This window comes from Tigriopus californicus, chromosome 10, assembly GCF_007210705.1.
Source record: "Tigriopus californicus strain San Diego chromosome 10, Tcal_SD_v2.1, whole genome shotgun sequence".
NCBI lineage: Eukaryota > Metazoa > Arthropoda > Copepoda > Harpacticoida > Harpacticidae > Tigriopus > Tigriopus californicus.
Genome location: NC_081449.1, coordinates 873,861 through 899,919, shown reverse-complemented (window position 1 = coordinate 899,919; position 26,059 = coordinate 873,861). Strand labels below are relative to the sequence as shown.

Genomic DNA, 26,059 nt, shown 5'->3' with positions numbered 1-26,059 from the left:
TCATTCCAGTCAATCAAGAATTGGTGAAATTCTCAAGAGGTATTGAACAACAAAGCACGCATCACTGATCACAGCTCGTCAGGCATTATCTCTGGTAATTATATTTGCATGACGAGATTTGCACTTTACAACGTGCCACCAGTTTATGATGAGGCGAATAAAGTTGCCGGTGTATGGAAATTGCNCATGGTATCAGCGGTCACTAGGCGGGTTTCATCACTGCTCTTCCGATCTGCATGACGAGATTTGCACTTTACAACGTGCCACCAGTTTATGATGAGGCGAATAAAGTTGCCGGTGTATGGAAATTGCGGATACCCATGGTTGGCGTATTATTCCAGGCCTGCCACGGTTGTTGGGCTGAAAATTTGAGCCGTGTGGATGACGTTGGTACGCCTGAGTCGAGATGGTGCCAATGCCTTGTGCGTCAGATCATATGCAACCTTGTTGACTCCTTGACATAAACATGTTTGTAAGGGTTCAGATCTTTTAACATGCAAGAAAAAGTACTATTCTTGCTTACCTAGTTCAAGCTCGTACAACTTCCATTGGTGGTCATGGTAGGGAGCCAGCCTCGTGCCACGGAAATCAGGACAGGGGAACTTCCGGCAAGTAAGGAATGAATTGAAGACGTTCTTCAGCAAATGCACATTGTCGTGCAGGCAATGAATGGGCAGGTGAGGGTAGACAGGATTCGAGAACGATAGGTTGGTTCGATTTCCCTGGAGCTCTTGGTAAAGCAGTAAATTCATTCGATGGGCATTCATGCAAGAGCTTCTAGTCAGTTGCTTGTACATCACGTCGGTGTTGCCCAGAAAGCCACAAAGTAAAGTCAACACAATGAAACCTTTATTTAGTCAATCGATCTTTTACATAACTTGCACACGGCCCCACGATAATGTTATTGAGCGAGGTCATGGATTGCTCACGAGCCGTTACCAAACCTGTACGTTTGCTAAGGTTACTACAATTGCCCCTAAAACCTGGGTGAGGACAAAGCTCATGAGTCAATTTGAAAACGTACTGTCCGATCCTCCCTTGTACCATCATTGAATACTGTACAACTGTACAATCCCAGTTGTCTTAGTATGTCCTCAGAGCTCTAGTAGTCCTAATAGCAGAGCTCGCTCTCTCATTAACCCATTGTTCCTGTTTGACTTATTTGTGCGTAGAAGTCCTAGAAATTGAGGCTCTTTCTGAAATGTACAACAGGAATCTCACGATTCATTGGCAAAAGAACTTACTTAGCAGCATTTGCTTTTACCCCCGGTTTGGTCTCCGTGAAAAATGGTGAAAGAGCACCTAGGTAATCAAATCAAAAAAGTAAAAATTCCAGATTGAGATTGTTTTGCCAACAACTTTGCAATTGGATGTTTACTGCATGATCTAAGGAATTCATTTGAGTATCCTTACTATTGATGAAACTAGACTATTGCAAGGGCTTTTGATTTGAAAGATGTGAAAAAATGGAATTCCTTGAAATATTTGCAATTAGTTATTAATTGCAAATTAAATTAAGCAAAATGATATCATGTTGTGTGGTTGTTCATGCTCCGTGAGCATCAATGAAGTGCCAGTTTGATAATTTTGCAGGTTTGATGTTCTCCACTTCGCTGTTTTCCATTGAGCCGATATTATGAGACAATATTGTGTGCCCATCGGCCAAGTAAGCACCCCAGAATCCAAATGTACCATAGTCGAAGATGGAGTGATTGCATTTGGACATGATGCACATATCGAGAAATTTTGGTTGAAATTTAAATGAGCCCTTCCAGGCATCGGCAGCGTAAATTATGATCTCAGCCTTGGCCAAAGTTCGAAAATTAGTCTTGATCCAAGGCACATCATCAGATGACACCACGTACACCAGCTGGAACCAAAAAGTCAGTGCTTGATTAGTTTTAAATATTCGAAGAAAAGTGAAAACCTGAAAGCCTAAATTGCCCCTCTCTTAATGAAATCTGAATTTTATCATTTTCATTCAACGCAAGACTTGTATCATGTGGTTTCATTTGAATCCCATCGAAATCATTTGAGTTCCCATATGACTGAAGAAATCGGGTGGAAAAACAAGCTACTGAAAATCAAGAACAGTTTTGAACGAAACATTTCCCCTTGAATCATTGGGGATTACATCGTTGATCAGTAATTGGCAGAGATGGGGGGGGAAATTTGCAATCATGTATCTTGCAAATTTAAAGCAATTTTTGGCTAAGTTGCAGATTTTCCGTATTTTTTTGTCCTTTTGACGGAGAGTGTACATTACATCAACCACAAGAAACGCTAGAACAGACTTATTAAATAAACTCATTTTCAGGCTGTTGATGCATGCCTTCAATGGGTTGCGTCCTTGAAGATTTTCTCTCTTGAAAATTTTGAGGGCGGTCAAGAAATCGTCAACAAAGCATAAATTTCCATTGGTTTTAGCAGTAGACCCGTAACATTGAAGCATTTGAAAAGGCGATTGAGTTTTTCTTGGGTTGTTTACTACTGAGATAGATACATATGCGCGCAGTGGGTTCTTTTTTGTTGCTCAATGGTTTGTGATTGGTTTATGAAATGGTTATCAAATGACCAACGGTATCAAAAATCAAAAGTATGGGGTCAAGATTTTTACTTTCAGTTTGCCTTTTCTGCCTCCACATTGAGACACTATTTACCATTTACCTCGCATAAACAATCCATTTAATGCCAACATAGTTATTGCGAGTGTCCTAATTCAAATATGAATAGCAATTGTCTCGGATAACCCATTAACCTATTACTGGTGTCATAGGTCTTCGGATGTCAAAATGATAGCAACCGCTCAAAATATCGCAATGCACAAGAGTCAAATTTCGCCTATTCCTTTCCCAAACAAATCCACCTTCTGTGGAGATATTAACAGGTGAAAAGTACCTTGAAGCTAAAAAGCTGACAAACCAGTTCAATACACATCACTACAGAAATTTCTGGGATTTATTCGGGGATCAATTTGTCGCGTCATTGAAAGACGATGATTATCCCGAAGGACTCAACGATCTAACGAGTAACTCGACGTTTTTGTCATGGATTTGAGGGAGATTGTTCAGAATTGGACACAGAAAAGTTGCGATTTTTGCGACATGCCGACACAGTTCTCTGCGCCCAAGTTGCTGAAGGCATTGCCAATCAAGAGACACGATAAGCTCACGGTCACAAAGGCTATTTCCATCGTTCGAAGTCATAAAGAATACGCTAACTGCAAGGAGCTAATTCAGGAGTCTTCCTATGTAAACCACACTGGCCAAAAATGCGGCAAAGTAACCCGCATTTCGAAAGAAGTCAACCTCAAGCTCCGATTGCCAAAAATATGGATACCAGACCCTGAGGGATCGAGCATGTGGCTCATCCCAAGGGATGTGCAGATGGACACCCATCTGCCCTGCTCCATCCCTGGGTCCTCTTTGATAGTTTGACACCAAGACCGAGTGCCTCTTGCCCGGTGTATTCTGGTGTCAATCTTGATCCTGTGCTCAAAGGAACGCATTTTCCCTCAGTCGATTGAAGAGGGCGCAACCGGTGTGTTCTCTTTTTTGTTATTTCAGGTGCGAGGGTCGAAGGGGTGAACCTCGCCCGGCCAACAAAGCTTATATCACATTGTCCTTCTATTGTTGTGCCATGGTCCGTATCCGTGGGTATGGTTAGCGTCCAAAAGTTTCCTCATTTTTTTCTTATTGTTGGAAACTGCACTAACCACTATGCCATGTCTCCTCTCGTTATCTATGATTGTCTATGATTTTCTATGATTGGATGGTTTCCAGAGTATGGGGACGTTTAGGCAAGCTTTGGCAGGTTCGTTTGTTTGCTGGTACCAGTGTCAGTGATGCAAGATTGGGGCTTTCAAATACGTTTTCGAGAAGCTGACCCTTCTTTCACATTGCTATATGAGGAAAGGCCAGCTTTGTAAAAACTAGTTTGTAACGCCAATTTTGCATCACTGGCATTGTCAGGCACGTTTGTTTGTTGGTACCAGAACTTACCTAAACGTCCGAATTGGGTGTCGACCGACCGATCTGTTGATTGTAGACGGGTTAATTGGATTGTACTTCTTCGCAGAGCAAGAATTTGCGTTATCCAAACAAAATACTGGGGAAAGATTATTTCTTTTTCAACCAATCAATCAGGCTCAGCAAGTTTAAGCGTCTACGCCTATTATATATAGAATGGCACCAAAATAGCATACAACAAAGCTGAGAAGCGGACAGGGGCTCGAAAATAGGTGCTTTTACCACTAGAATTTAGACGGGGACGCTGATGACGATTCCAATCGAGGCTTTTTCGTTCATAATACAGTGGTTCATGGCGCAAAATACTTACATTTGATGGATCAAAACTTGGATTGGAAACTTTTAGTGTCTCTTTGAGCTTAACCATGGCTCTTTGGAAGTATTCAAGTGTCACCAAGGTACCATTTTGGGTCACATTTAAATGGTGTTTGTAGTTCGTCCTACGGACATGAACACCAACCCAAACTGGTTCAGAAACCGTAGACTTGATTTGGTCTCGAACGGCACGCAAAAATTCTTCCGCCGGCTCAGCCACTCTTGAAAAGAAGTATTCATATTAGTCAAGTCAACGTACAATGCATGAAGACAATTCAGAGTCGGAACTCAATCCTTGAGGATGGAAGCCTCACATATTTCGGATCAATTCAAGTTCAAGACTCGTCGGAATATAGTACATAAGTAACAGACCAAATTCGATGAAAATCTTACTTTGGCATAAAAGTAAAGTGATCTTTTAGGATTCCTTTGACCTTGTCATAGTAGAACACTGCGTTGGGATATGTATTCAAACGAATATTACGCATTCGATCTTGAGGACGTGTGGCCAAGAAAGCCATTGTCTCCGGCAAATTTCCTGGATTTAAGGGTTTTGCTGCTTCCATGCAAGATTTGCTGATTTGTGATCCATTGAACGGGATGGACGGGAATACCTCAATCAAAACGTTGTAATGGTCCTGTAATGGTACATAATACTAATCTTAAAGGGCAATTTACATCTTTGTTTATATTCTTATCATATTATACTTTATAGATTATATATTTTCTTTCTTTATGTTTCCATCCTATTATTATCGGTTAAACCTTGGCACAAATGCCAAAGGAACCTTTCGGTTTGTTGACTGAAATGAACGTGAAAAAATGTCGTGCTTACCTCGCTCAAGACTGGGGTGAATCCTGTTAAGGTTGATATCGCCAGTAAGGTGGCATATTCACTCATTTTATTGCCTAATCCACCTGCATCAAATGTGGTCATCACAAACTCATGGGTTGGACAACCATTTTGTTCGTTGTCGGTTTTTCCGTCCAAAACTAAGTCCAAACATTTCTGCACATGCGACAATGAAGTAACTTGTTCTCGAAGCAAGCTGAAGAGTTGGTCCAGCCTCTCTTGACTAGCATCACTCAGACTTGACACTGTCGGTGTCATCGTTTCACTTGAATTGAAGAAAATCTGAGGGGATTCCAACTTTGGCTCGGTCTGGATAAAAGAAACTGACAAAAATCCCACTGCCACGACCATTAAAACAACAAACCCTAAGTAGCTCTCAAATCTTGCCATCACAGCTTTTCGCTACTAGTTTGTTTGATTACGCCGGATGACTCCACTTCACTTTTTCGTTGGTATTTGCTAATGTGGATATTCTCTGATTAGAGATTTACATTTGTAGATGAAGCTCAAAAAATTTGAGAGCACATTTTTTGATCGAGATGATCATTTGTGAAATCAGCAATTGCTAATCCTTAACTGAGCAAACTCATGTGAGACTCACTCTCTTCACACAACATCCCCAATCGACAAGATAAGGTTTATGAGTAGTTTGATTCATTAACAGTGCCATAAAAATACATCAGTTCAGCGTATCTCAGCGTATCTAGATTGGCCTTTGAGACCACCAATACCGCAAAATGGCCGTAATATTCTCGAAAAAAAGCTCGCCGTCGGCGGCAAAAATCTGAAACATTTTGGAATCCTCCTGACTCAACTGAACTTCGATGAGAGATAAGAAGTAGAGAAATCGATTTTTTATTTTTTATATTGATATTGATATCGATATTGATCTATTGATGATGATGATTTATTGTGAGCGGCCTTGCGGAAGTTGTTGGCCATGTGCCACATACTGGTGGTCGGGGGAGGTCTTGATCTTGGAGTTCAAGCCGGTCAAATATCATGCTCTGCTTTTTCCAATGCTAAATGAAGAAAAAAAAATACCTTGAACTGCTGAGGATTCCTTTACCGGTATCCATAAGAAAGTCAACAAAAAAATATTTCCTGTCCGCTCTTTGAAGAATATGGAATACCTTGAGGATTTCACTGTAATTACTCATAGCAATAAAGAAGGATGATCAATATGAACCAGACTAGCTTTGTGATGGACAGGGCTATTGACATGGCCTCGAATGGAATGATATTCCATATATCCAATTGAAGGAGGGTAAAACTTTTTAAATGAGTGGTTGGATTTATCGTACGTTTAAGTCCAAAGATAGCATCACGATGCTTACTCAGTTCAAGTCGGTCGTTCAGCCACATCTTGAATATACATTGCCCTTTTGGACTTTATTAGGATTAGCAATTTGCAAAAGGTCGAGCAGGTTCAAATATGTTTATTGGGTACATTGAAGGCATGGGAGAGCGCTTGCATTGGGAGAGATTAAAGAAGTTGCGATTGTTTAGTTTTCAGAGAAGGTACGAATTGTGTTTGATAAAGTACGCTTTCAAAAACATTCATGAGCTTTGTCCCAACCCAAGTTTTAGGGTCATTTGTAACGACAGCACATGCTTAGCGTACGTTTTGTGAGCATCTTGAAGCCGCCCAAGAGACCAGACTAGTCTAACTCTCATCATTCTCGGGCTACTTCCTTGTTTACTTTACTTTCCTCTAATATTTGCAGAGTATGTAGGACATTGTAAATAGGTAGTCCAGTAGATAGGATCCAGTAGTCTCCTTAAGTTAGTTTTGGACAATTTTTTTGACCAAATACCTGATCCAACCTATATTCAAAGGCTAGCCCGATCTGCCAACTCCAATTCGTCAGTGGATCAGGTACTACGCGTATATACATATAAAATCAAGCAAGATAAATTCGTATTTCGTCTTTTGAATCCCATTTCCAGTAACTGTACGGAAGTCTGCAACAAGAGACGTTACTTCAACTAAAAGCGTCAAATCCAGTACATGATACTACCACATTTGTAATTTTTGGTTTAGTCAGAGCGTCCCAAAGAACGAGGTCTGAATAGTAAAGTATTAATGCCTTGTGTGTGTTTCAAGCCTACTATTAACGGCTGCGTTCGTAATTTTGCCATTTATTGCGCATATATTTGCTTGCAGATCTCTATTGCTCTCAAGTAGCCTGGATTTTCGAGAGCTTAAATGCGCCCGCATACTCCTCACATTAAGTCTCTCAGGTCACTAGAATTGAGCCTAAAGCCTGGTTTGAGACAAATGTCAAGGCCACTCGTTAAGACTGCAGTCTTTGGCAATTCATACCTTTTGTATCGTCTTTGAATCACAAACATTAAGCCGTTTCGCAGAAATAAATCTAATTTCTCTTACCTTTATTTGAAACCCACTTGGAGTGTGGTTTAAAATCCAGTTTTTATTGTCATATGGACTGTGACTGCTATACTTTTAAATTCAAGATAAGGTGCATAGCTTGAATTAAAAGACAATCAGAATCACAGATACAAATCGTAACAAGAACAAATGGGCAACAAAGAATCTAGTTTGCAGTTCTCACGCTAGGAACATAACTGCTGTGAATGTATGCTACATTGTATATATTTCGCAATATTCTGAGTCATACTAATTCTATGTCATATTTATGACCTTTTTTTTACTTTTAACTTCATTCCTTAACATTTGCCTTTCAGTTTTAGTTGCGGTACTGATGCAAAAAAGAATTTGCTTCCGTTTGATATTTAGCTCTTTTTATGATAAGATGATATCTGCAGTCTCCGACGATGTTTTCCCTCTGTCTACCCATGCGACAATTCAAATGAGAGTTGATCAAACTTCTTTCGGCTTGAAGTTGAAAGGATGATTCAAAAATTTAAAAAAATGCTCTAAAATGGAAGCCTCGCATGCAAATCGGATTTTTAAAGAAGTTGCTAAAATTGCTTAGCACATAGTTGTTACTCTTACATGACTTGTGCACATGACTTACTTGGCATGGCTTTTGGCGTGACCATGAAACCAACCGTAATTTTGCATCACCAAGTTGATGTGATGGTTGAAGTAGCTGGCTGGTAGATACTCGCGATGTCCAATCCTCCCAATCTAACACCTCAAAACCAAAACAAAAAATGAACGGCATTAAAGAAATCAAAACTTATAGTGCTTAACAAAGACCCAATCGGAATAGCATCAGTATCAAAAATAGTTCGCATGCAGTTTGGTCGGTTTTGCTTTTTCGTGGTATTTCTCCATAGTACCTTTTGGCACTTTCTCTACCAAAACTCTGGCAGCTATGCATATAATGCAGATAATGACTTCCCATGTGGCAAAATGACCTCTCTGTAACGAAAATCAACCCTTGTGCACTTCGACCGATTTAGGCGCTTGCTAGATGACGTCATTATAAGGAGTATGTCACCTGCGAAAGGATGTGGCTAATAGGTCCAGTATCGTGTATCTCATTCAATCATACAGTCAAATACAATAAATTCCCAAGAATAGAGTGGAGGAAGATTACAACATGGAATGTGATTGTGTGCTTCAGATGAAAATTGAGCATTTGAATCAGTTTAAAAATAAAAATGTTGTGTTCCAATAGGTGTGGCATCAGACTTGCTAGAATTATTGGATATGTAGGGTGCAATTTGGGTCAAATTGTTCCTTAATTCGAGATAGACTTTTTTTTATTAAAAAGTAGCAAAATTAGAACCAGGTCGGTAATAACCTATATGCTTTGTTAATGAATTGCTTTATTAGCAGTCAAGCAATATTAGAACCATCGTATTTACCAAGATGGCGATTGGTTGAAAAAAGATGATATTCTACAACATAGTATAATATAACAATATGCATTAAATCATGACATTAGTAGTAAAGGCGATTTGGCAAAGCTTTCATGCAAACCTTAAATGCAATTTTTTTTTGCATGTCAAACTTGCAACGATTACTGAAAGAGTGGAAATATTTTGACTAGGGATTGGAAAGATATTTTTTTAGGTTAAATTAAGTTTTCAACTATTTCGGGAATTTTTGGTTAAAAACCTTTTCACAAATTTTAACCATGAAATAACCTAAAACCGAGGATCTTCGGGACAATTCAAGGATTTTGGCCATTTGGAGGGAAAAATTAGACGAAATGAAGGAAGAAAGCTTAGGTCTACCTTGGGTGACAATGTGTGTCCCCCCCTCAATGATTTGTTTGACATTAATCCCTCAACTCTTGTTAAGAGTAACTGTTGAGCACAACAGTTGAGGGGGATATTACGTATTAGTGATCTAAGTAGAGGGCTTGTACCCTACGTAGATCGTACACGCAAGGAAAGTAAAAAAGTCCTCAACAAGGACAAACCCAGCTAAAATGTTTAAGTGGAAAATTTGCAAAACAAATCCGCAAAAAAGGTCATAAAAAGTTTGAAAGTTTGTTCTCTTTTTTTTGAGATCTAGTTATACAATCAAAGTGTCATCAATGTTATACTTCAAATGTAACTAAATATACCTGCAACATAGTATTATTATTAGAACCAATACGTGAATCATAGTGTTGGGCATTACAGTGACATGGTAGATAATGTTTCTTTAGCCTTTCACAGTAGTAGCTTTCTAATAAGAAAGGAAGCAAGGTTGGTGGTTTCAAGGTGAAAGGTAAAGTAAACCCCAACTCGCCATTGTGTCTGCTACACGGTATACGAGCGTCCAGACTTGAATCATTCAAAAGGGCTGTTTGCCGAAATTATGATTATAATGCTCCTTCTCATTGTTCCCGGCTCTTCGCTCGCCAAAGTTAAGACGTCATCACTGCGAACCCTGCGTTAAGTAACTTTCTGAAGCGCTCTTACCTGTGATCTTGACACTTGGAAATAATTTCCTTAGACGTCAGCAGTGTTTCGAGCATAATGGAAGGCGCTAGTCGCTCTCTCGTTATTGTCATATTTGTATCGTTCTTGGCTTTCACAATTTTGTATTTTAACCACAAGAAGTCCTTTAGTCGCTCACCTCAGCTTGTGAGCGATAACTTTGGCATTTTGACGATTCGATCAAATCAAAGTCAAAGTCCCAACGAAACTTCAATGGTCTTTGTTCATTTACTGAATTCTATCCAGAGTTTGAACAATTCTTTATCGGAAATCCAGACGCAGTTGGTGTCACAACGACGTTTCTTCAATATTAATGTAACGGAAAACGAAAAAAATGGTTGTCCCTCACATAAGTTTGTAATGACAACGGGTGATTCAGGAGGATTAGGCAATCGAATGAGTGAATATGCTACACTTTTGGCTTTGTCTGCAATCACCGGATTCACACCAGTTATCGGAAAGGTAAGCCATATTAACTCAGTCCGCAATTAGGTTGCAAAAATCAAGTGGGGGGTATTTGTATATGTAGTATTTTTCATTTTCATTTTGATCGATGAGTGAAGGTTGCATTATTTAAAGTGTCTAAAGCAACATATTTAGAATTTCAGATTCATTATTTGCTGATTTCCTGCCATATTTTAGTCCACTAGGCCCTGTGAAAAAAAAGAATGATACTAATAGCATTCAAGAGATCAATAGTGTTTAAAATTTAGGAAAACAGGTCTAAGCTACGCAATATTGAAAAAAGAGCATACTATCAATATTTTTTGTCAACACATTGAATACTGTTTTCATCCGGAACCTAACCTGTAATCCAAATCTACTTTCTGCTATTTGTATCGAGATCAATAGTGCATAGTGCTATGGTTTATTATGACTCAAGTGAATGTATGATGCATTACTGAGTACAACAAAACCTCGTTATTGTTAAATTTTTGGGAAGCAGCAAAATTTTCACTATAACGGGGTTACACTTTTTGAGGCCGAAAAACGTGCACAGGTGTGGAAATAACATTGAATATTATCAAGCCTCTTTGTTTTAATCATCAACATCAAACATTTTCGTTCTTTATTTTTTTCACATTCGATTGTTTAAATATCGGAGAATCAAAGAAGTCAAAGTAATTCTCGCACTGGAGTATATTATCGAAGTTCCCAAATTTACCCAACATTTACTTTTCAAGTTTTTTGAAGTCGTTCAAGCATTGCGAAACATTGTAAGTAAATACTTTTATATTCTTCCTTTCAAGAACGCTTGACATACAAATGTTTTGATTTTTTTCAACTATGATGTGCTTTGTTTTGGAGAACTACACATATCGGCAGCCCTAAAAAACTTTGCACCAATAAGAATAAGAGACCCGAGAAAAAAAAATCGTTTATTTAGAGAAAAGAAGAAATACTTCACCTTTGCCGATTTTCTTTTTTTAAGAATCTTCAGGTAATGTGAAAGCATTACGAAACCTCAGTTTTGGCGTCCTCAGTGTGGCCACATTTCAGTGTCACGCGGTCCAGAGATTTAAGAATTTTCCTTAAAACAAGGTTCTGAAATTTGAAAATTTTCCTTTTAACGGGGTTGCTTTAAGCAAGATTTACATGGTGACAAGTCGGTCTCACATTTTTTTTTCAATATAACGGGGTTCTATGGTACTATTTGTCTTCTCTTTCGGTTGAATCTTCTCTTATGACACTATTCTAGTTCAATAACTATGCTTCAAGCAAATACCTCACTCTTTTCCATCTGTTTGACAAATTTTTTTTATGTTTAGTTATCTTTTGAGGAATATTTTTCTACCTTTTCCGAGGTGTAATAATAAAATACCGATATTAAAGTTTAATTTATGATCTAATCCAAGGATATCTGTAAAAGGTATACTGTAACCAGTTCAAGGTCTCTCTGTCTAATCTGAAGTTTCTCTAGGAGCCCTAGCGCACTTTACCAACTCGTGGTTTGGTTACCTTGCACTCCAAAGAACACTGCACTTTATACTCTTAACTAAGAAGTAAGCCCACCGGTAATCATTCCGAGCAATAAAGATCCACTTAATAGAACGTTCACCCAGCCTCGAAGTTCATTTGCACTTTTTGTCATTTTGTTGATTATTCTGCATATCTTTGTTTTTCCCCTGTTTGTGAAACTTCATTACTGCTACTGGGAATGAAATCCCTCAGCACACTGAGGTGAAAATCTTTTAGATCTTACTTAGGTTAAAATTCATGTAATGCCTTATCCACCAACAAATTGGACTTGACGGATCTGGCTAGCTCTTGATTAAAAACCTGATCAGGAATTTTGTTCAAAAAATTGTCCACGTCTGAGCCAAAAGATGCTACTGGATCAACAAAGCCTTCAGATTCTTTACAAACATTTAAGGGAAAAACTGAATTCTCCAGGACTTCATGTGCTCTTAAAACGCCCGAAAAAGCTTTACGTCTACTACAATTGACTCTAGAACAAGGGTTAGGAAAAATGCCTTTGAAAATGAACAGTACCACTTAACTTTCATTCATATGAATGTAAACAGGGCTAAGAAAATGAATTTCTGTATCTGCCTGGCCTATTTTTGTTGGCATATGTTGCATTTTCTGCAAATTTCGATTGCCCCATTTTGAGCAGGCATATTTATAAGGCGCCCATCATCATGCACTTTTCAAGCTACTCATAAAATGGTCTGGTTCTGGGCGTTTTTACCTTCTGAATGTTAGACAAAGCAAATATAAGAATGAATTTTCGACATTGACCCCAACAACACCCTTTGAAATCTATGTCAATATTCAATGGATAAATGCATTTTATAGATTTGCGAAATACCCTTCCCCTTTATCGACTACCTTACTCAATGGGATACTCTGCTGGGATTCCAATCCCGGTAGCGGTAAGGAAGTCCGCACAAAAAAAATGCGAGGAATCACTTCAACACAAGCAGGAAAAACGATCTGGCCAGAAACGTTGACCCAAGCCTCTTGAAAAGCGGTCTTGATCGCGTTGATATTTTTGTGCGACTGTGCCCAAGCATTGGTCGAAAGAATGGAATAAGTAATGAAGCATATTTGCTTAAGCTCAGTTCTTAACTATGAAACATATTAAATGAATTAGAAACATAATTTTGATCATAATATGATGATCTGATACGTGGCTTTTTGATAACCATTACGATTTGAGACACTAATTAACACAAGGCATTATTGCCTCACTCTGTTTAATAAAGTTATATCTCATCTTGGCACACACCCCACAAAAGCTCGGCAAGTGTCATTTTTTGCTTGATTCTTTCGTCTTCTTTCCATAAGCCAATATTCCGAGTATGACCTCCAGTGATTGGAGCAGTCAGGCGTCACTGATCGCCCAATCTTAAAAGTATTCTTGAGCTTACCATTTTCGCAAGTGTGCAGGGTTGAAAAAAGAGAAAACAAGAGAATGGATTAATCAGCATGACTAGTATTTACTGTTGGCAATAATGCTGTCAGCGAATGGACTTCAAAATGTGAATTGTTTTTCTTTTCTTTTATGTTTTGACCAGATCTTGAAGAATCTGGCGTCTCTCACTTCGAATATTGCGAAGGTGTTTGAGAAGATCATGAAGTCCAAATTTTTTAATTTCTTGAAGTCCTTCCTCCTAGCCTACGCGGGTTCCGAACGCATTTTAGCACGTATACCCAACTGTTTGATCATTTAGAGCAGGTCATTGAGGGGCTGGAAAAACACGAGTCAGTTGATGTTGTCTATCTTGATTTTCCCAAGACCTTTGATAAAGTAGGTCGTGGCCTTTTGTTGAATATATTTCAAGTCAGGTGTTCCCAGGGCTCCATCTTAGGCCCCCTCGAGTTTATAATATTCGTTGTGCCGCTTCAAAAGCTTTGTATTTGTGCCAGGGAAGAGAAATCATTAAAAGCCATTTTTGACCAAGTGGCAGAAAATGGTGGCAGAATGTGGCAGAAATTCCTTCAAAGTGGATTTTTACCAACGAGGATATAACTTGAATGGGAAACTCTTGAAAGCCATTTTTGACCACCTGGCAGAAAATGGGCAGAAAGTGGCAGAAATTTCTTCAAAGTCGAATTTTGCCATTACTGATTTCTGCCAGTGTCGCCTCTTATGCAAAGTTAGTTTCTGGTAGGAATTGCCAAGATTCCACTAATCACTGAATTATAATTTTTGTTCGTTTGAAGCGTCAACCATAACAGAAGACTAAGAAACAATGTCATATTTTTCTGTTTCGAAGTCACGTAACTCAAAGGATAACCTAGTAAACAAAGTTACTGGAATAATCCCATAAAGTAGGTTCCGAGCCTCTCATCATATTCTTCCTACTTCTCTTCCAATACCGGTTCCACTTCATTTTATGCCACCTCACCATTCCTCTCTGATCATTTGCCCCGTTCACATCTAATCATCCCAATTAAAGTTACATATTAAAAACTCCTGCATTCAACCTTTCCGGGTAGGTGCCTAAATTTTGTCACATAAAAATGCAGCAAAGAGGCTAAAACAACTGTTTTTGTGCATATTTACACCTTTTTGTGAATTTGCGCAGCTTTTTTTCCAAGCATTCCCACATATTTTTTTTAATTTTTCTTAACTTAAAAAATATATCGGCTGAAAGGGTAACTTTTTTTCGTGGTTTAGTTGCTAGTCTCATTTCTTTCCATTTACTCTCATGGATTATATCGCAGGCCGGATTACGTAGCACTTTGCTCAATAATCAATTATTTGTATTCATCGGTCTCACACGTACTCGTCACACAATCGATAGATCTATTTCTAGGAATACTACTTGTTCAAATTTGTCATTTCAAGTAATTTTTTTTTCAGGATCATAAAAAAACTTTGACAGATGTGTTTCCGTTGATTCCTTTTGAGGGAACTAAAATCAGCCAAAGTTGTATGGATACGGCCAAAGCATTAAACCCGAGGCTGCTGACGGAGACCAACGCTTTCATAGCTACCAAGCCAGTAGATCATGTTCACAATATACGGTTACATGAGTATCCGAATGGGGTATTTTACTACAATAAAATAAGGGGCCTTCTTAAAGAGCACTTAAGATTCAAACCAGAGTAAGATGTCCCAATATCATCTATTTACTGAATTTATCACTTCATCCGAACAATTCAATCTTTCTCCACAGAGTTGACACAGTGGCTGAAGGGTTCTTGGTAAATGCCAGCCTTCTATTGAAACCTGACATGATGGACCCAGTTTGGGTTGGAATTCACGTTAGAAGAACGAGCTACAAATACCATTTAAATGTGACTCAAAACGGCACCTTGGTTACTTTCGAGTATTTTGAACGTGCTATAAAAAGACTTGAAGAAAGCCTAAGCGATTCATACCGGAACTTTGAGCCCACAAAAGTAAGTTTTATTTGTATTCCTCTGATTTTCTGTCCAATTATTCTTAATTGTAAATTTTCTGCATATCTATCGCCTCCTGCGTGTTGTAAAAACTAACGGTGCTTACACTTTCTGCCGAGAGTCCGCGAATATCAATTTTCCAATTGCTATGTCTTAATCATCTTAACAAGGTGAAAACATCAATCTGTTACTCCAAAATTCAATACTGTTATTTTTCTTTGAAACGGCTAAATTACGTGCATGAGCTAGAAAAGTGTAGCCGAAAATTGGGTCGCAAATTTGCGGCCACCTGTTTGATAGTCTGGGTCCAAATATGTCGAATGGGTGTACAGTGTTGTTCTCTTCAAGTGTAATAGACTAATTACGCAATAACTCGACTTCCATTTAATTGATTGACCTAAAATTTTGACACATTGATCATACATCTGCTAGAAAACTTTGTTTTTTAAAACTTCTCGATGTGGCCCCCGCCGTTTAGGCGCACTTGCTCAAGACGTCGAGGAACGTGGGCGACCGCGGCAGGCACGGTGTCCTCGGACAAGTCGGCCCACGCCTGGTGCAGGGCGGACTTCAGGGCGTCGACGGACTTGTAATGGGTCTTGTTAACCCTTGCTCCCAGTATACCCCAAATGCTGAAGTCCATGGGGTTGAGGTCCGGGCTCGAGGGGGGCCATTCAAGCTTGTGCATGAAGTCATGGAGATTGGTTCGGCACCACTCTTGCGAGACGTTGCTTGTGTGCGCAGGAGCTTCGTCCTGTTGAAACAGATACGGAGCTCCGAGGGACTCAAGCCACGGCAAAACATCGTCCTCAAGCATCTTCAGGTACTGCACGGTGTTGATCTTGACCCCCTTCTCCACCATGACGAGGGAGGACTTCTTGCCGGACGTGGTCACGGCCGCCCAGACCATCACGTTGGCCGGGCCCTGTCGGCGCCCCACGTACTTGAACTTCTGGGGGACTTTTTTGTGGTTCTTGGCCCACGTCCCGTCGGTTTTCCTGTTCAGCTTGGGCTCCACGGTGAACAATTTTTCATCCGACCAGATCACTTCCTTGGGGCCCTTCTTCAGCCGCGCCAAGAGTTTTCTTGAGCGCAGGTGTCTCTTCTCCTTTGTACATAGCCTCTGAGAGCAGATGGCGATACGATTTTGGTTTCCAAGTCATCTTGAGGTCTTGGCGGAAGATTCTGTGCGCGGTGGAAACCGAAAAATTCATCGCGGTGGCCAACTTCCTCTCCGACAGGTTCGGGTTCCTCCTGACACGCTCGCGCACCTTCTTGATCACGGCCGGCGATCGGACAGTCTTGGTCCTCTGGGGCGTCCGATTTCCGGAATGACCCAGCTCCTTGAACCTCTTGATGGCCCTGAACACGTCGACACTGCTCAACCTCAGTTCTCTGGCGATCTTGGCCCCTTTCCAGCCCGCTTTCTTCAAGGCCATGATGGCCTCGCGCGTCTCCGATGTCAATTTTTGGCAAGTTCTCGCCATGATTGCAGGTCTTTTGGCGGGCACCGTGTTGTCAAAACAAACCCGATCTGAGCACAACGTACCGCGTTAGAAAGGTCTAAATGTCAGCTTTCAAACGCAGTGTGTAGTTGGGCGGTAAATTTAAAATTAAGAAAGTTATGCGTCATAGAACAAAAATTACACTTGAAGAGAACAACACTGTACTGTAAAGTCTGAACTATGCACAACAATAGCTAGTGAAAGGTGACTTGGGCCGGACAGAACTTGCAGATAAATATGGTCTACTGACAACAAATTTGCATGTAAAAATCAACCGAATTAGTACAAAAAAATGTCAAATATTGCAAGTTTAATTGCCGATGCAATAAATTTACAGAAAAACTGGGATGTGCAATTTCGTTTCAAAGTTTGCACAAATTGCAGGATGCAAGTTTTTGGCCCGGCGTCCTAATATCTTAAATGTTGTTCTCCCTTAGATGGTCTTTGTGGTAGCTTCAGATGACAATGAATGGTGCAAGACACAGTTCGGAACAATACCCAATAAGACCGTCATATTTGCCGAGCAAGCCTTCACCCACAATTTGGGATTTGACAGGAAGTATTTAGATATGGCCATCATGTCCAAATGCAACCACTCCATCTTCGACTATGGGACATTTGGATTTTGGGGGGCCTATTTGGCCGGAGGTCATACGATACTGGCCCACAACATTGGCACTGGCATGAATCCTGAAGTGGAGAACGTCAGGCAAGCTGAACTGCCAAATTGGCACTTCATTGAAGCTCATGGAAAGTCGTAACGCCCTCACAAACCCTTGCCGTCATGAACCATTCCAAGATGATCTGACAACGCGAGTGGTAAACTCAACAAATCGTACGCCACGGTATCTCAATTAAATTGTTATAGAATATTTGCGTTTCTGCTTAAATACACGTTTATCCGAAATCGGACCAAGGGAATCGAATCAATAGCAGACATTTTCTTGGCTTATCCCCTTAACCGCTTGACGTCTTTGCCTTATGCCTCAACCAATCTGAGTTGAGAAATTCCGGTCAGAATTTAATTGGTTCTTGGAAGGGGTTAAGCGGATAAGCGGTGAAGCGGATAAGCCACAAAAAAGCAGTTATTATCATCGTCGAAAGAGTGAGGTGGGCTTTAAAAGAGGTGAGATGATCTATCATATCATGTTCATTGGTAGCAAACCATTTACGACGCTGAAAAATGCCTAAAAGGTTTAGGTTTGAAATGGATGAGATGAGATGCATGAAGTAAAAAGCATAATTAGCAATTTACTTCCATTGTACAAATGATTGAGCATATTGCTTCTTGTTTACTGTATGGCCACTCATGACTCATCAAGAGTATACAGAGTACTGATGAGACGAGGCGAACCTTTTCAAGCCTGATACATTCTCATACAAGGCTTGGTTCAAGCCACAGACCATATATATGATCTGTGGTTCAAGCCTCCTTGAGGTTGTCCATGACGCCGATGGTGGCCAGAAGGCGATAAATCCACCGTACAAAGGTGCCCACCAGAAAAATCACCAATGTTATATTTCTTTATTTTATGCCATGAATCCCACGCCCGTTTCTTTTGATGTGGTCTAAAAGTTCCAATTCGTATTCACTTTCGTGGGAACAAGCCTTCTATTGATAAATATTCAGGCTCTGATTGGCTCTTTTCTAATGTGCAGTCTTATGTTGGGTCGATGGTCATGCTGTGAAAACTTTTGAAGTTCCTCTTATGCAGTGTGACCCACCGCAAGCATCACTGCCACGTATTTCACAAACGTTTTTTCCTGCCACTTCCATTTCGGCACATGCGGCTAGATTAATTTTCATTTTTTCATCCGGTATGGGCCAAACTGAACACATTTTGCACTTATGTTTGAACACATTAAAGGGGTTGTGATATGTAAAAGTGGAAAAAACAGAGCTTGATCAATTTGCAAATTAGTCATCCATCACCTTGGTCAAGTGGGTTGATATCATTTTGATTGTCCACATGGTCGTACTTGGTCCTTGGACCAGGGATCACAGCTATGAAACAGAGATCAACGCGGTAACGCACAAGTCAGTTGCCTGCATTCATGACTGTGAAACTGACAAGAAAGCGTTCAAGAATCCAGCGTGGTTGGTCTGGCATATCTTTTGATATCTAGTGTTTATGTAAAAACTATGTCAAGATGCCGGGACAAGTTTAGAGTCATCATATTGTGGCATCAGCCTTATTTCACGTCATTTTCCCTTTAGTTGAAGTTTGATGGGTACAATTTCGGATGCCGCACATATAACATTGATGAATAGATAGGTTATTTTGTCACACTGATTTCTTTTTTCTTCAAGATGCCTCAATGTAGACACTTCAAGCCAATATTCTAGGCCATGATGTGATGGCATGGGTAGAAGAGACTTGAAACTATCTATTACTCTGTATTAAAGTAAGAGAATGGCAACGTCAACAAAAAAGAGCTTGTCTGTGATAAGACCGTTTTCTCGGTGCCAAGAATCTGATTGGTTGCCGTCAAAATTAACGAGATGACCGTGGCACGTTCTTCCAATTTTGAAGTCTTGATAACCAATGTGTTTTGCACGTCATGCACATTCCTTTGACATTAATGCGATCCAAGATCAGTTTATATAAGATATTCATTGCATAAATGTCGAACACAATCATTCACACTGTCATTTTTTATTGAGTGCATGTTCGTATTTAGTTGAAAATCGGCTCCCTTTTGCCGAGACCAGGGTGTCTTGATTTTGCTCATTTCCTGGCACTCTTATTTAGGAGAAGAAACGGGTACTATGTGCTTGGTTAGCACATATTTTGGTCATCCCAAAATTTGGAGATGAAGTATGAAATAAAGCAAAAAGGGAGCCTGAACTATGCAACCTTAAAATTACCAGACAATCTCTAGACAGTGCGGCTTTTCAAAATTGGAGGGAACCAAAGCAAATTAAAATGTAAAATGAGATCTTTGAACTCTTTTTTCAAAATAATAAGACTTGGAAGGGAATAGTTGAAATCCCATAGAAAGTTTTTCTTAAACATGACATGGAAAGGTCTGCAAATATTGGAACCTTGAAGAGAACCAATGAAATGCGAGGCACCGAGAAAACGGTCTTATCACAGACAAGCTCATTTTTGTTGACGTTGCCATTCTCTTACTTTAGTCTCTACTCTGTATTACAGAGGCTATGGGGACGTTTAGGCAAGCTCTGGCAGGTTCGTTTGTTTGCTGGTACCAGTCAGTGTCAGTGATGTAAATTTGGGGCTTCAAGCACGTTTTTGAGAAGCTGACTCTTCTTTCGCATTGTTATATGAGGAGAGGTCAGCTTCGTTAATGCCAGTTTGAAACGCCAATTTGCAATACTAGCTGGATTCTTGGATACGGTCGTCTCCTCTCCTCTCGTCTCGCCCGTCTCACCACGGTGGTCAAAAAACCTTATCAAGTATTGAGAAAATGCGCATATCCATCTTAACAGTGTTTTTTCTTGCAAAAAGCATAAAAAGTAATTTTGACGTGATTTATTTATTGAATTCTAGCTCAAATTTGGCGCTCATATGGCTAATAGTTAACAAGATTTGCTTCGTTATTTCTATTGGAATTCAAAATGGCTTTTGAACCACCGTGACAGTCGTCTCACTGGTGAGAGGAGAGGGGTACCGGCGCTTGCCTAAATGGCCGAATAGGCTAAGGAAAGAACTTGCTCTGTTAAGATATGGACCGATCTCCGAGGACAGTGTCATACCGTCTACGAATTTTAAAAAAATATGATTCCCATGCCAAGATTTAACTTTCAATATCATCACCCTTGCCATGTCAAGATGTGTTGTCTTTTTCACGTTTTCCTCTTTTCATATTTCCATAATGCAAGCAACCCTAATATCTTCTTAATGACCATTAATGGTCCCTGAAGATTGATAAAACCTTGTAACCTTGTAAAATCGGGGTTAAATTAATGTGAAACATCGGACGACTATATTGAGACAGGTATGACCCTTATAGTGTACAACATCAAAATAAGACTCAGAAGGAATAGAAATCCAGCATCTTCAATGTTGTCTTGTGGGAGGCGCAAGGGGATGTCTGTTTAAGTTCCAGTGGCAATGCATCCCAACATCTTTTTAAACGATTGGCAAAGAAATGGTCTCGGCATATCAAACTGTAACTATTCAGTCTGAGCAAGTTTTAGAATATGCTTCTGATGTCGAAAGGATGGACGACTAAACATATGTCTCCAAGAGAAAGGAGGAGCCCATTGGAATTCCACTAAAACAAGATCACCCTCAATTCTTCATTTCTCGAAGGAGACCAGAGACAATAACTGGCATGAAAATACACCCACCTGTGAGCCAATACTCATTCTGGCTAACGTCCAGGCCTTAACTCAGAGATACGAGCGTTGAAAAAACTAGCCTCAGACCAAATGTTTCCAATCTGTCGTAATATGGTGGTTCTCCGCACTCATTTGGCACAAACTCAATCGCACGAAAATCTTTTTTGAGTACTGGACACGAAATTTGAGACCAAATTTCAACAGGGGTCGGACGTAAATGTTGAAAAGCTTGGATCAGGCCTCAAGATCCCTTGTTAGAAAGTGACGTATTAGCAGACCGAGGACACGATTTGGTCTTACGGTACTTTCACGTCTGAGCAATGCCTGCTGAACGTGTCCGTTGGGTAGACAAAGGATTTAGGTGCAGCCCTTCAAAATAATGGAGATCGATGAGCATGTCCAGTTCAACGTTGGTAAAGCTTTTCAAAAGTGTGGTTGGATATATCGCACGTTTAAGTCCAGAGAAAGCATCACGATGATAACTCTGTACAAGTCGATTGCTCAGCCACATCTTGAATATGCTTCACCCATTTGGGCTCCAATGAGTTCAGCAGGTTTGAAAAAATCGAACAAGTCCACAGATGTTTCACTAAGAACGTCACAGGAATGAGAGAGCTCTCGTATTGGGAGAGACGAAACAAGTTGGAACTGTACAGTGTTCAGAGAAGGTACCAAAGGTATCTGATACTGTACGTCTTCAAAAGCATCCATGAGCTTTGTCCCAACGCAGGTTTTAGGGTTAATTGTAGTGACTATAAAGACTTAATGTGCATTTTGACAACACCTTCAAGCCCTCGAGAATCTAGGCTAGTTCAAAATATGAAGTCCATATCTCTTCTTTCTCGGGCTCCTTCTTTGTTTAATGTATTTCCTATTAATATTCGTAGGTCGTGTGTAGGCGTTGATCCAGTAACAACTTTTGAGTCAGACTTGGACAACTTTTTGAACACAATTCCTTGTAAAACCTAAATTCAAGGGCTAATGGCCCTGTCTGACAACTCAAATTTGTTGATAGAACAAATGTTGTTCACAATGTCAGGGATAACAATTAAGCAAATCATAATCTTTCATTTCAATAGTACCGAGTATTGCAAAATTTGCAACGGTTAAAAGGGCCCGTGAAAACCCAAACAAAAACCGCAAAAAGCTAGTTTGGGTTTCAAGCATTTCAAATGGACATAAAATGCAAGCTTATACGATATGGAAATCTAAAGGTTTCAGCAATCCAACCTGAAGTCAAAAGAAGCATTGCTAATCCACAATCATCCTCTGCGCGGACTCTTCGTTACAAAGAACCATTCAAATACAACCTTTGATCGCGACTAAACTTGAAGTATAGGAAAACATACGATTTGTTGTTATACCTGACAAGATCATCTGAGGTGCTGCTCAAATTATACTAATGCATTTTTATTTACTTTTTCTGACTTATTTGCATAATTCTGTTCATTCATGTGCATTATTCTGTATACATTCTTCGCCGATGCATTAATTATTGAATGACTTCTTCCCTGTTTTCTTGACATCTATTTTCTCACCGAAGCACACTACACATGAAAGAAATTCATTTGGGCTCAAAATTCAGGTCAGATTAGGAGTAGTATGAAGAAAAGGGTCAAAACAACATCTGAACCCAGTCCTTTGATCCAAACTAACCCAAATGCTAGCCAATATTTTTACCATCAAGAGCCGTACTTTCAGCTAGTACCACTAGGAATGTAATTTGGATGTATGATTTTATTTAGACCATCAAGCTCAAGCAACGAGGAGTAGTGCTTGTTGGTTGCTATTATTAAATGGAATAGTGATTGAAAAATGGGAACGAAGATTCAGGGAAATTGTGTCAGCCAAGTTTGCCGCAGCATAGTGAAAGGGCGGCTTTACCCTACGTTGGAAAATCAGGATTGAATCCGGTTTGAGTGTTGAAATGGGGCTAGAGCTGGGACCAGTGTAGACTCGAGTTCGAGTTCGAGTTCTTTCTATAAGACTCAAGTCCGGAATTGTGAAAAAAAAACCAATCTCATTCTTTGGTTTAAATTTCGCAATATGAGTCTTTTTGTTCGACTTGAGTACAATGAATCATTCGAGTCCTCTGCTGGATGAACACGCCCCAGCACTAGTCCTACTTCCATCCTCAAACCGGATTCAATCCTGGTTTCCCAGTTGTGCAAAGGCGCCCTAACGAAGGTGCAGTGGGAAGTATTGGAACTATGACGGCCACGATGCCAATCACGCCCAAGGAGAGCGAACAATCGTTGGATTGGAAAGTGGAGAGCAAGCCAGCAAGTCAGCCACCAAAGACAGGTTCTTTTAGCGAGACAAACGCTAGATAACCATCGTGGAGAAAAGAACGAGTTGATAGGGCAAAAGTAAAGTACGCCTTTGCACGTTTTCCTCCAAAAAAGCAGGAATATATATAATGCCATTACATGTGATATAGGTTACATGAAAAATCTCTTTTTTCAGACTGCCTTACCGCTTCTGGGAATGGGACGGTAAAAAGGAATTCATTTTTCTCACCTTTATATTCATACAATATCTGATCCACCAACAAATTAGAGTTGGCAGATCTGACTAGCCCTTGAATATAGGGTTGATCAGGAATTTTGATCAAAAAATTGTCCCAATGCAAGAGCTCTCACATTCCTTTATTGTTCCTAGTGAAACACCTTTGGACTTGTTCGACCTTTTGCAAACTAGCTGAACTCATAACCCAAATGGTCTTAGCATAGGGGCCAATTCCCGGCATAGGAGTTGATCTCACTATACTCAGGGAGAAAATTCTTGCCGTGTTTGTGCAAACTCATAGACCGCTTTGTTAAACCAAAGTACTTTGGGCTAAGCCAGCCCCTTTAACGAGAATCAATATTTGTGCACTTCGACCGATTTTGGTGATAGCTAGATGACGTCACTAGTAGGAGCATCTCAGAAGTCCACCTGCCAAAGGATGTGGCTAACAAGTCTAGTTGTATATGGTTCACCTTCCTTTGTTTTGAAAATCTGCCCTGAATCTCGGTCAAAAGGTGACTGATTCGCCCATGCATTTGAGTTATTATTTGCTTGAAAACTTATTTGAATCAGATTAAAATCAATTCAAATATTTATCATCATATTATGAGAATCAAGAGAACGAATATTCTTGAAGAACAGTTTGAAAATTGACATTTTTTCATCTTTAGGGTCACAGTGTCTTGGAAAGTAGGACATTGTCAAATTGCCCGCCTTCTTACTTATAGTTTAAACAGCAAATCGTTTCTTCCACCTTTAAAATGCAACAATGTAACACCTTTCAAGAAATATAAAACATACTTAAAATTACAAGTCATGGGATCCAACATTACAAAGCAACCAAAATTTAAATGAATTTGACAGTTTATACAGTTTATACTTGCAATTAGATTATTTTTTGTTTTTTTTCACCTTAAAATACCATACCTAAAAAAAGAGTGGAATAAAACTGAAATTTGCAGTAGTCTTTTTTTCCATCCATAAGATAACTGCCTAAATTCTAAAATTTTTAACTCAATATTTTTAATGCGGACACAACTTCACAACTGACAGGTTCTTTTTGCAAAAAAATAGCAAAATAGTCATAACTTGGAAAAGTAAAATGAAACTAATATTACAATGTTGAAAGTAAGCAACTTGGCAATTCTTGTTTAAAAATTTGTTTGGCCTGCATACTCCCATCAAAAATTCTAGTTTTCAGGGGTACAATGGTCCCTATCATGCACAATAAGGAAATCAAACACCACAGTAAAAAAGTTAGTTTGGCCTGCATATTCCCATCAAAAATTTTAGTTTTCAGGGGTACAATGGTCCCTATCATGCACAAAAAGGAAAACAAACACCACAGTCAAAAAATTTACTTTATGGCTCTGTGTTCCTGAGTGGCTGAAAAGTAAGTTTCTACCCACTCATGAAGGAATAGAACATTTCCATATGTCAGATTTAAAGCCGAGGAATTTTGAGTGAAAGTCATGCCTTGGAAACTGGTCATCAGAAAAGAAAACTGCGCATTCAAAAGCTGGGTCTCTCTTGACAGGCAGTTTTTTCAAGATCGAATTTCAATCAGTTATTTCCCCCCAAAACTCAATTTAAAAAAAACAACCCAGCTATTTGGCCTCTGAAAATAAGTTATTTTTCTGCTTTACCCATGAGTGATAGAGTTCCATTAAAGTTCAACATCATTAGTGATTGGACAAGTTGTTAAGCATTGTAAAGATGAATAAGCAAACAAAAAAATCTATTGGCAATGAAAAGTGTTGCACGTAAGGATAATTCATTTCTGTAAATCATAGAAAAAGTTTGAAAAAAGAAAAGAACTACCATGTTCCTTGTAAATTCCTTCAAGATACATCCAAAACATATTTGGGCCAAATTGGGAGCAAAATGAAACTTTTGAAAGTTGATAAATAAGGCCTGATGTAACATGATATTAATAATACTTTGACTTTATAAACAGCACAATATACCTGCAAAATCTACTTTGAATTTGCTTTTGAGCTCTTAAGTCATTTGATAAATTGATATTAGATAAAGCAATTCATTCATTTTCCAAACTATGTTTGGTTTGTTAAAGTTATGAATACTGCAAATGTAATTATTAGCATTCAAGCAAACACAAATTCATAGTTTTGGGTATCAAAACCCTGAAATCTTTAAGTCTCAAAATGCCATGGTAAATAGTGTTTCTATAGCCTTTCGCATTCAGTTTTCTAATAAGAGAGGGAAGCAAGATTGTTGCCATTGCTCTCGCCCTGTTGGCTCGCCAAAGTTAAGACGTCATCACTGCGAACCCTGCGTTAAGTAACTTTCTGAAGCGCTCTTA

General features: G+C 39.4%; 2 protein-coding genes across 2 annotated transcripts; one reads left to right on the top strand and one right to left on the bottom strand.

The window, feature by feature from the left end:
• Positions 1-827: 827 nt before the first annotated feature.
• On the bottom strand, positions 828-5,778 carry LOC131889121 (galactoside alpha-(1,2)-fucosyltransferase 2-like). The gene is made up of 4 exons (XM_059238128.1): positions 5,179-5,778; positions 4,737-4,981; positions 4,339-4,564; positions 828-1,870 (listed from the first exon to the last, which is right to left on the bottom strand). The coding sequence occupies exons 1-4, from the start codon at positions 5,584-5,586 to the stop codon at positions 1,547-1,549; spliced, it is 1,203 nt and encodes a 400-aa protein (XP_059094111.1). The 5' UTR covers positions 5,587-5,778; the 3' UTR covers positions 828-1,546.
• A 4,276-nt stretch (positions 5,779-10,054) lies between these two features.
• On the top strand, positions 10,055-17,834 carry LOC131887742 (galactoside alpha-(1,2)-fucosyltransferase 2-like). Its single transcript, XM_059236409.1, has 4 exons — positions 10,055-10,524; positions 14,876-15,120; positions 15,192-15,417; positions 17,360-17,834. The coding sequence occupies exons 1-4, from the start codon at positions 10,102-10,104 to the stop codon at positions 17,681-17,683; spliced, it is 1,218 nt and encodes a 405-aa protein (XP_059092392.1). The 5' UTR covers positions 10,055-10,101; the 3' UTR covers positions 17,684-17,834.
• The last annotated feature ends 8,225 nt before the right edge of the window (positions 17,835-26,059 follow it).

What these genes read in the sequence shown, in the direction of transcription:
- LOC131889121 (XM_059238128.1), bottom strand. Translation starts at nt 5,586, where the DNA reads ATGGCAAGATTTGAGAGCTACTTAGGGTTTGTTGTTTTAATGGTCGTG. An exon ending in CACTTTACTTTTATGCCAAA is followed by an intron (nt 4,565 to 4,736) that starts GTAAGATTTTCA and finishes CTTCTTTTCAAG; the next exon opens with AGTGGCTGAGCCGGCGGAAG. An exon ending in CAAGTTTTGATCCATCAAAT is followed by an intron (nt 1,871 to 4,338) that starts GTAAGTATTTTG and finishes TTTTGGTTCCAG; the next exon opens with CTGGTGTACGTGGTGTCATC.
- LOC131887742 (XM_059236409.1), top strand. Translation starts at nt 10,102, where the DNA reads ATGGAAGGCGCTAGTCGCTCTCTCGTTATTGTCATATTTGTATCGTTC. An exon ending in CACTTAAGATTCAAACCAGA is followed by an intron (nt 15,121 to 15,191) that starts GTAAGATGTCCC and finishes CTTTCTCCACAG; the next exon opens with AGTTGACACAGTGGCTGAAG. An exon ending in GGAACTTTGAGCCCACAAAA is followed by an intron (nt 15,418 to 17,359) that starts GTAAGTTTTATT and finishes GTTCTCCCTTAG; the next exon opens with ATGGTCTTTGTGGTAGCTTC.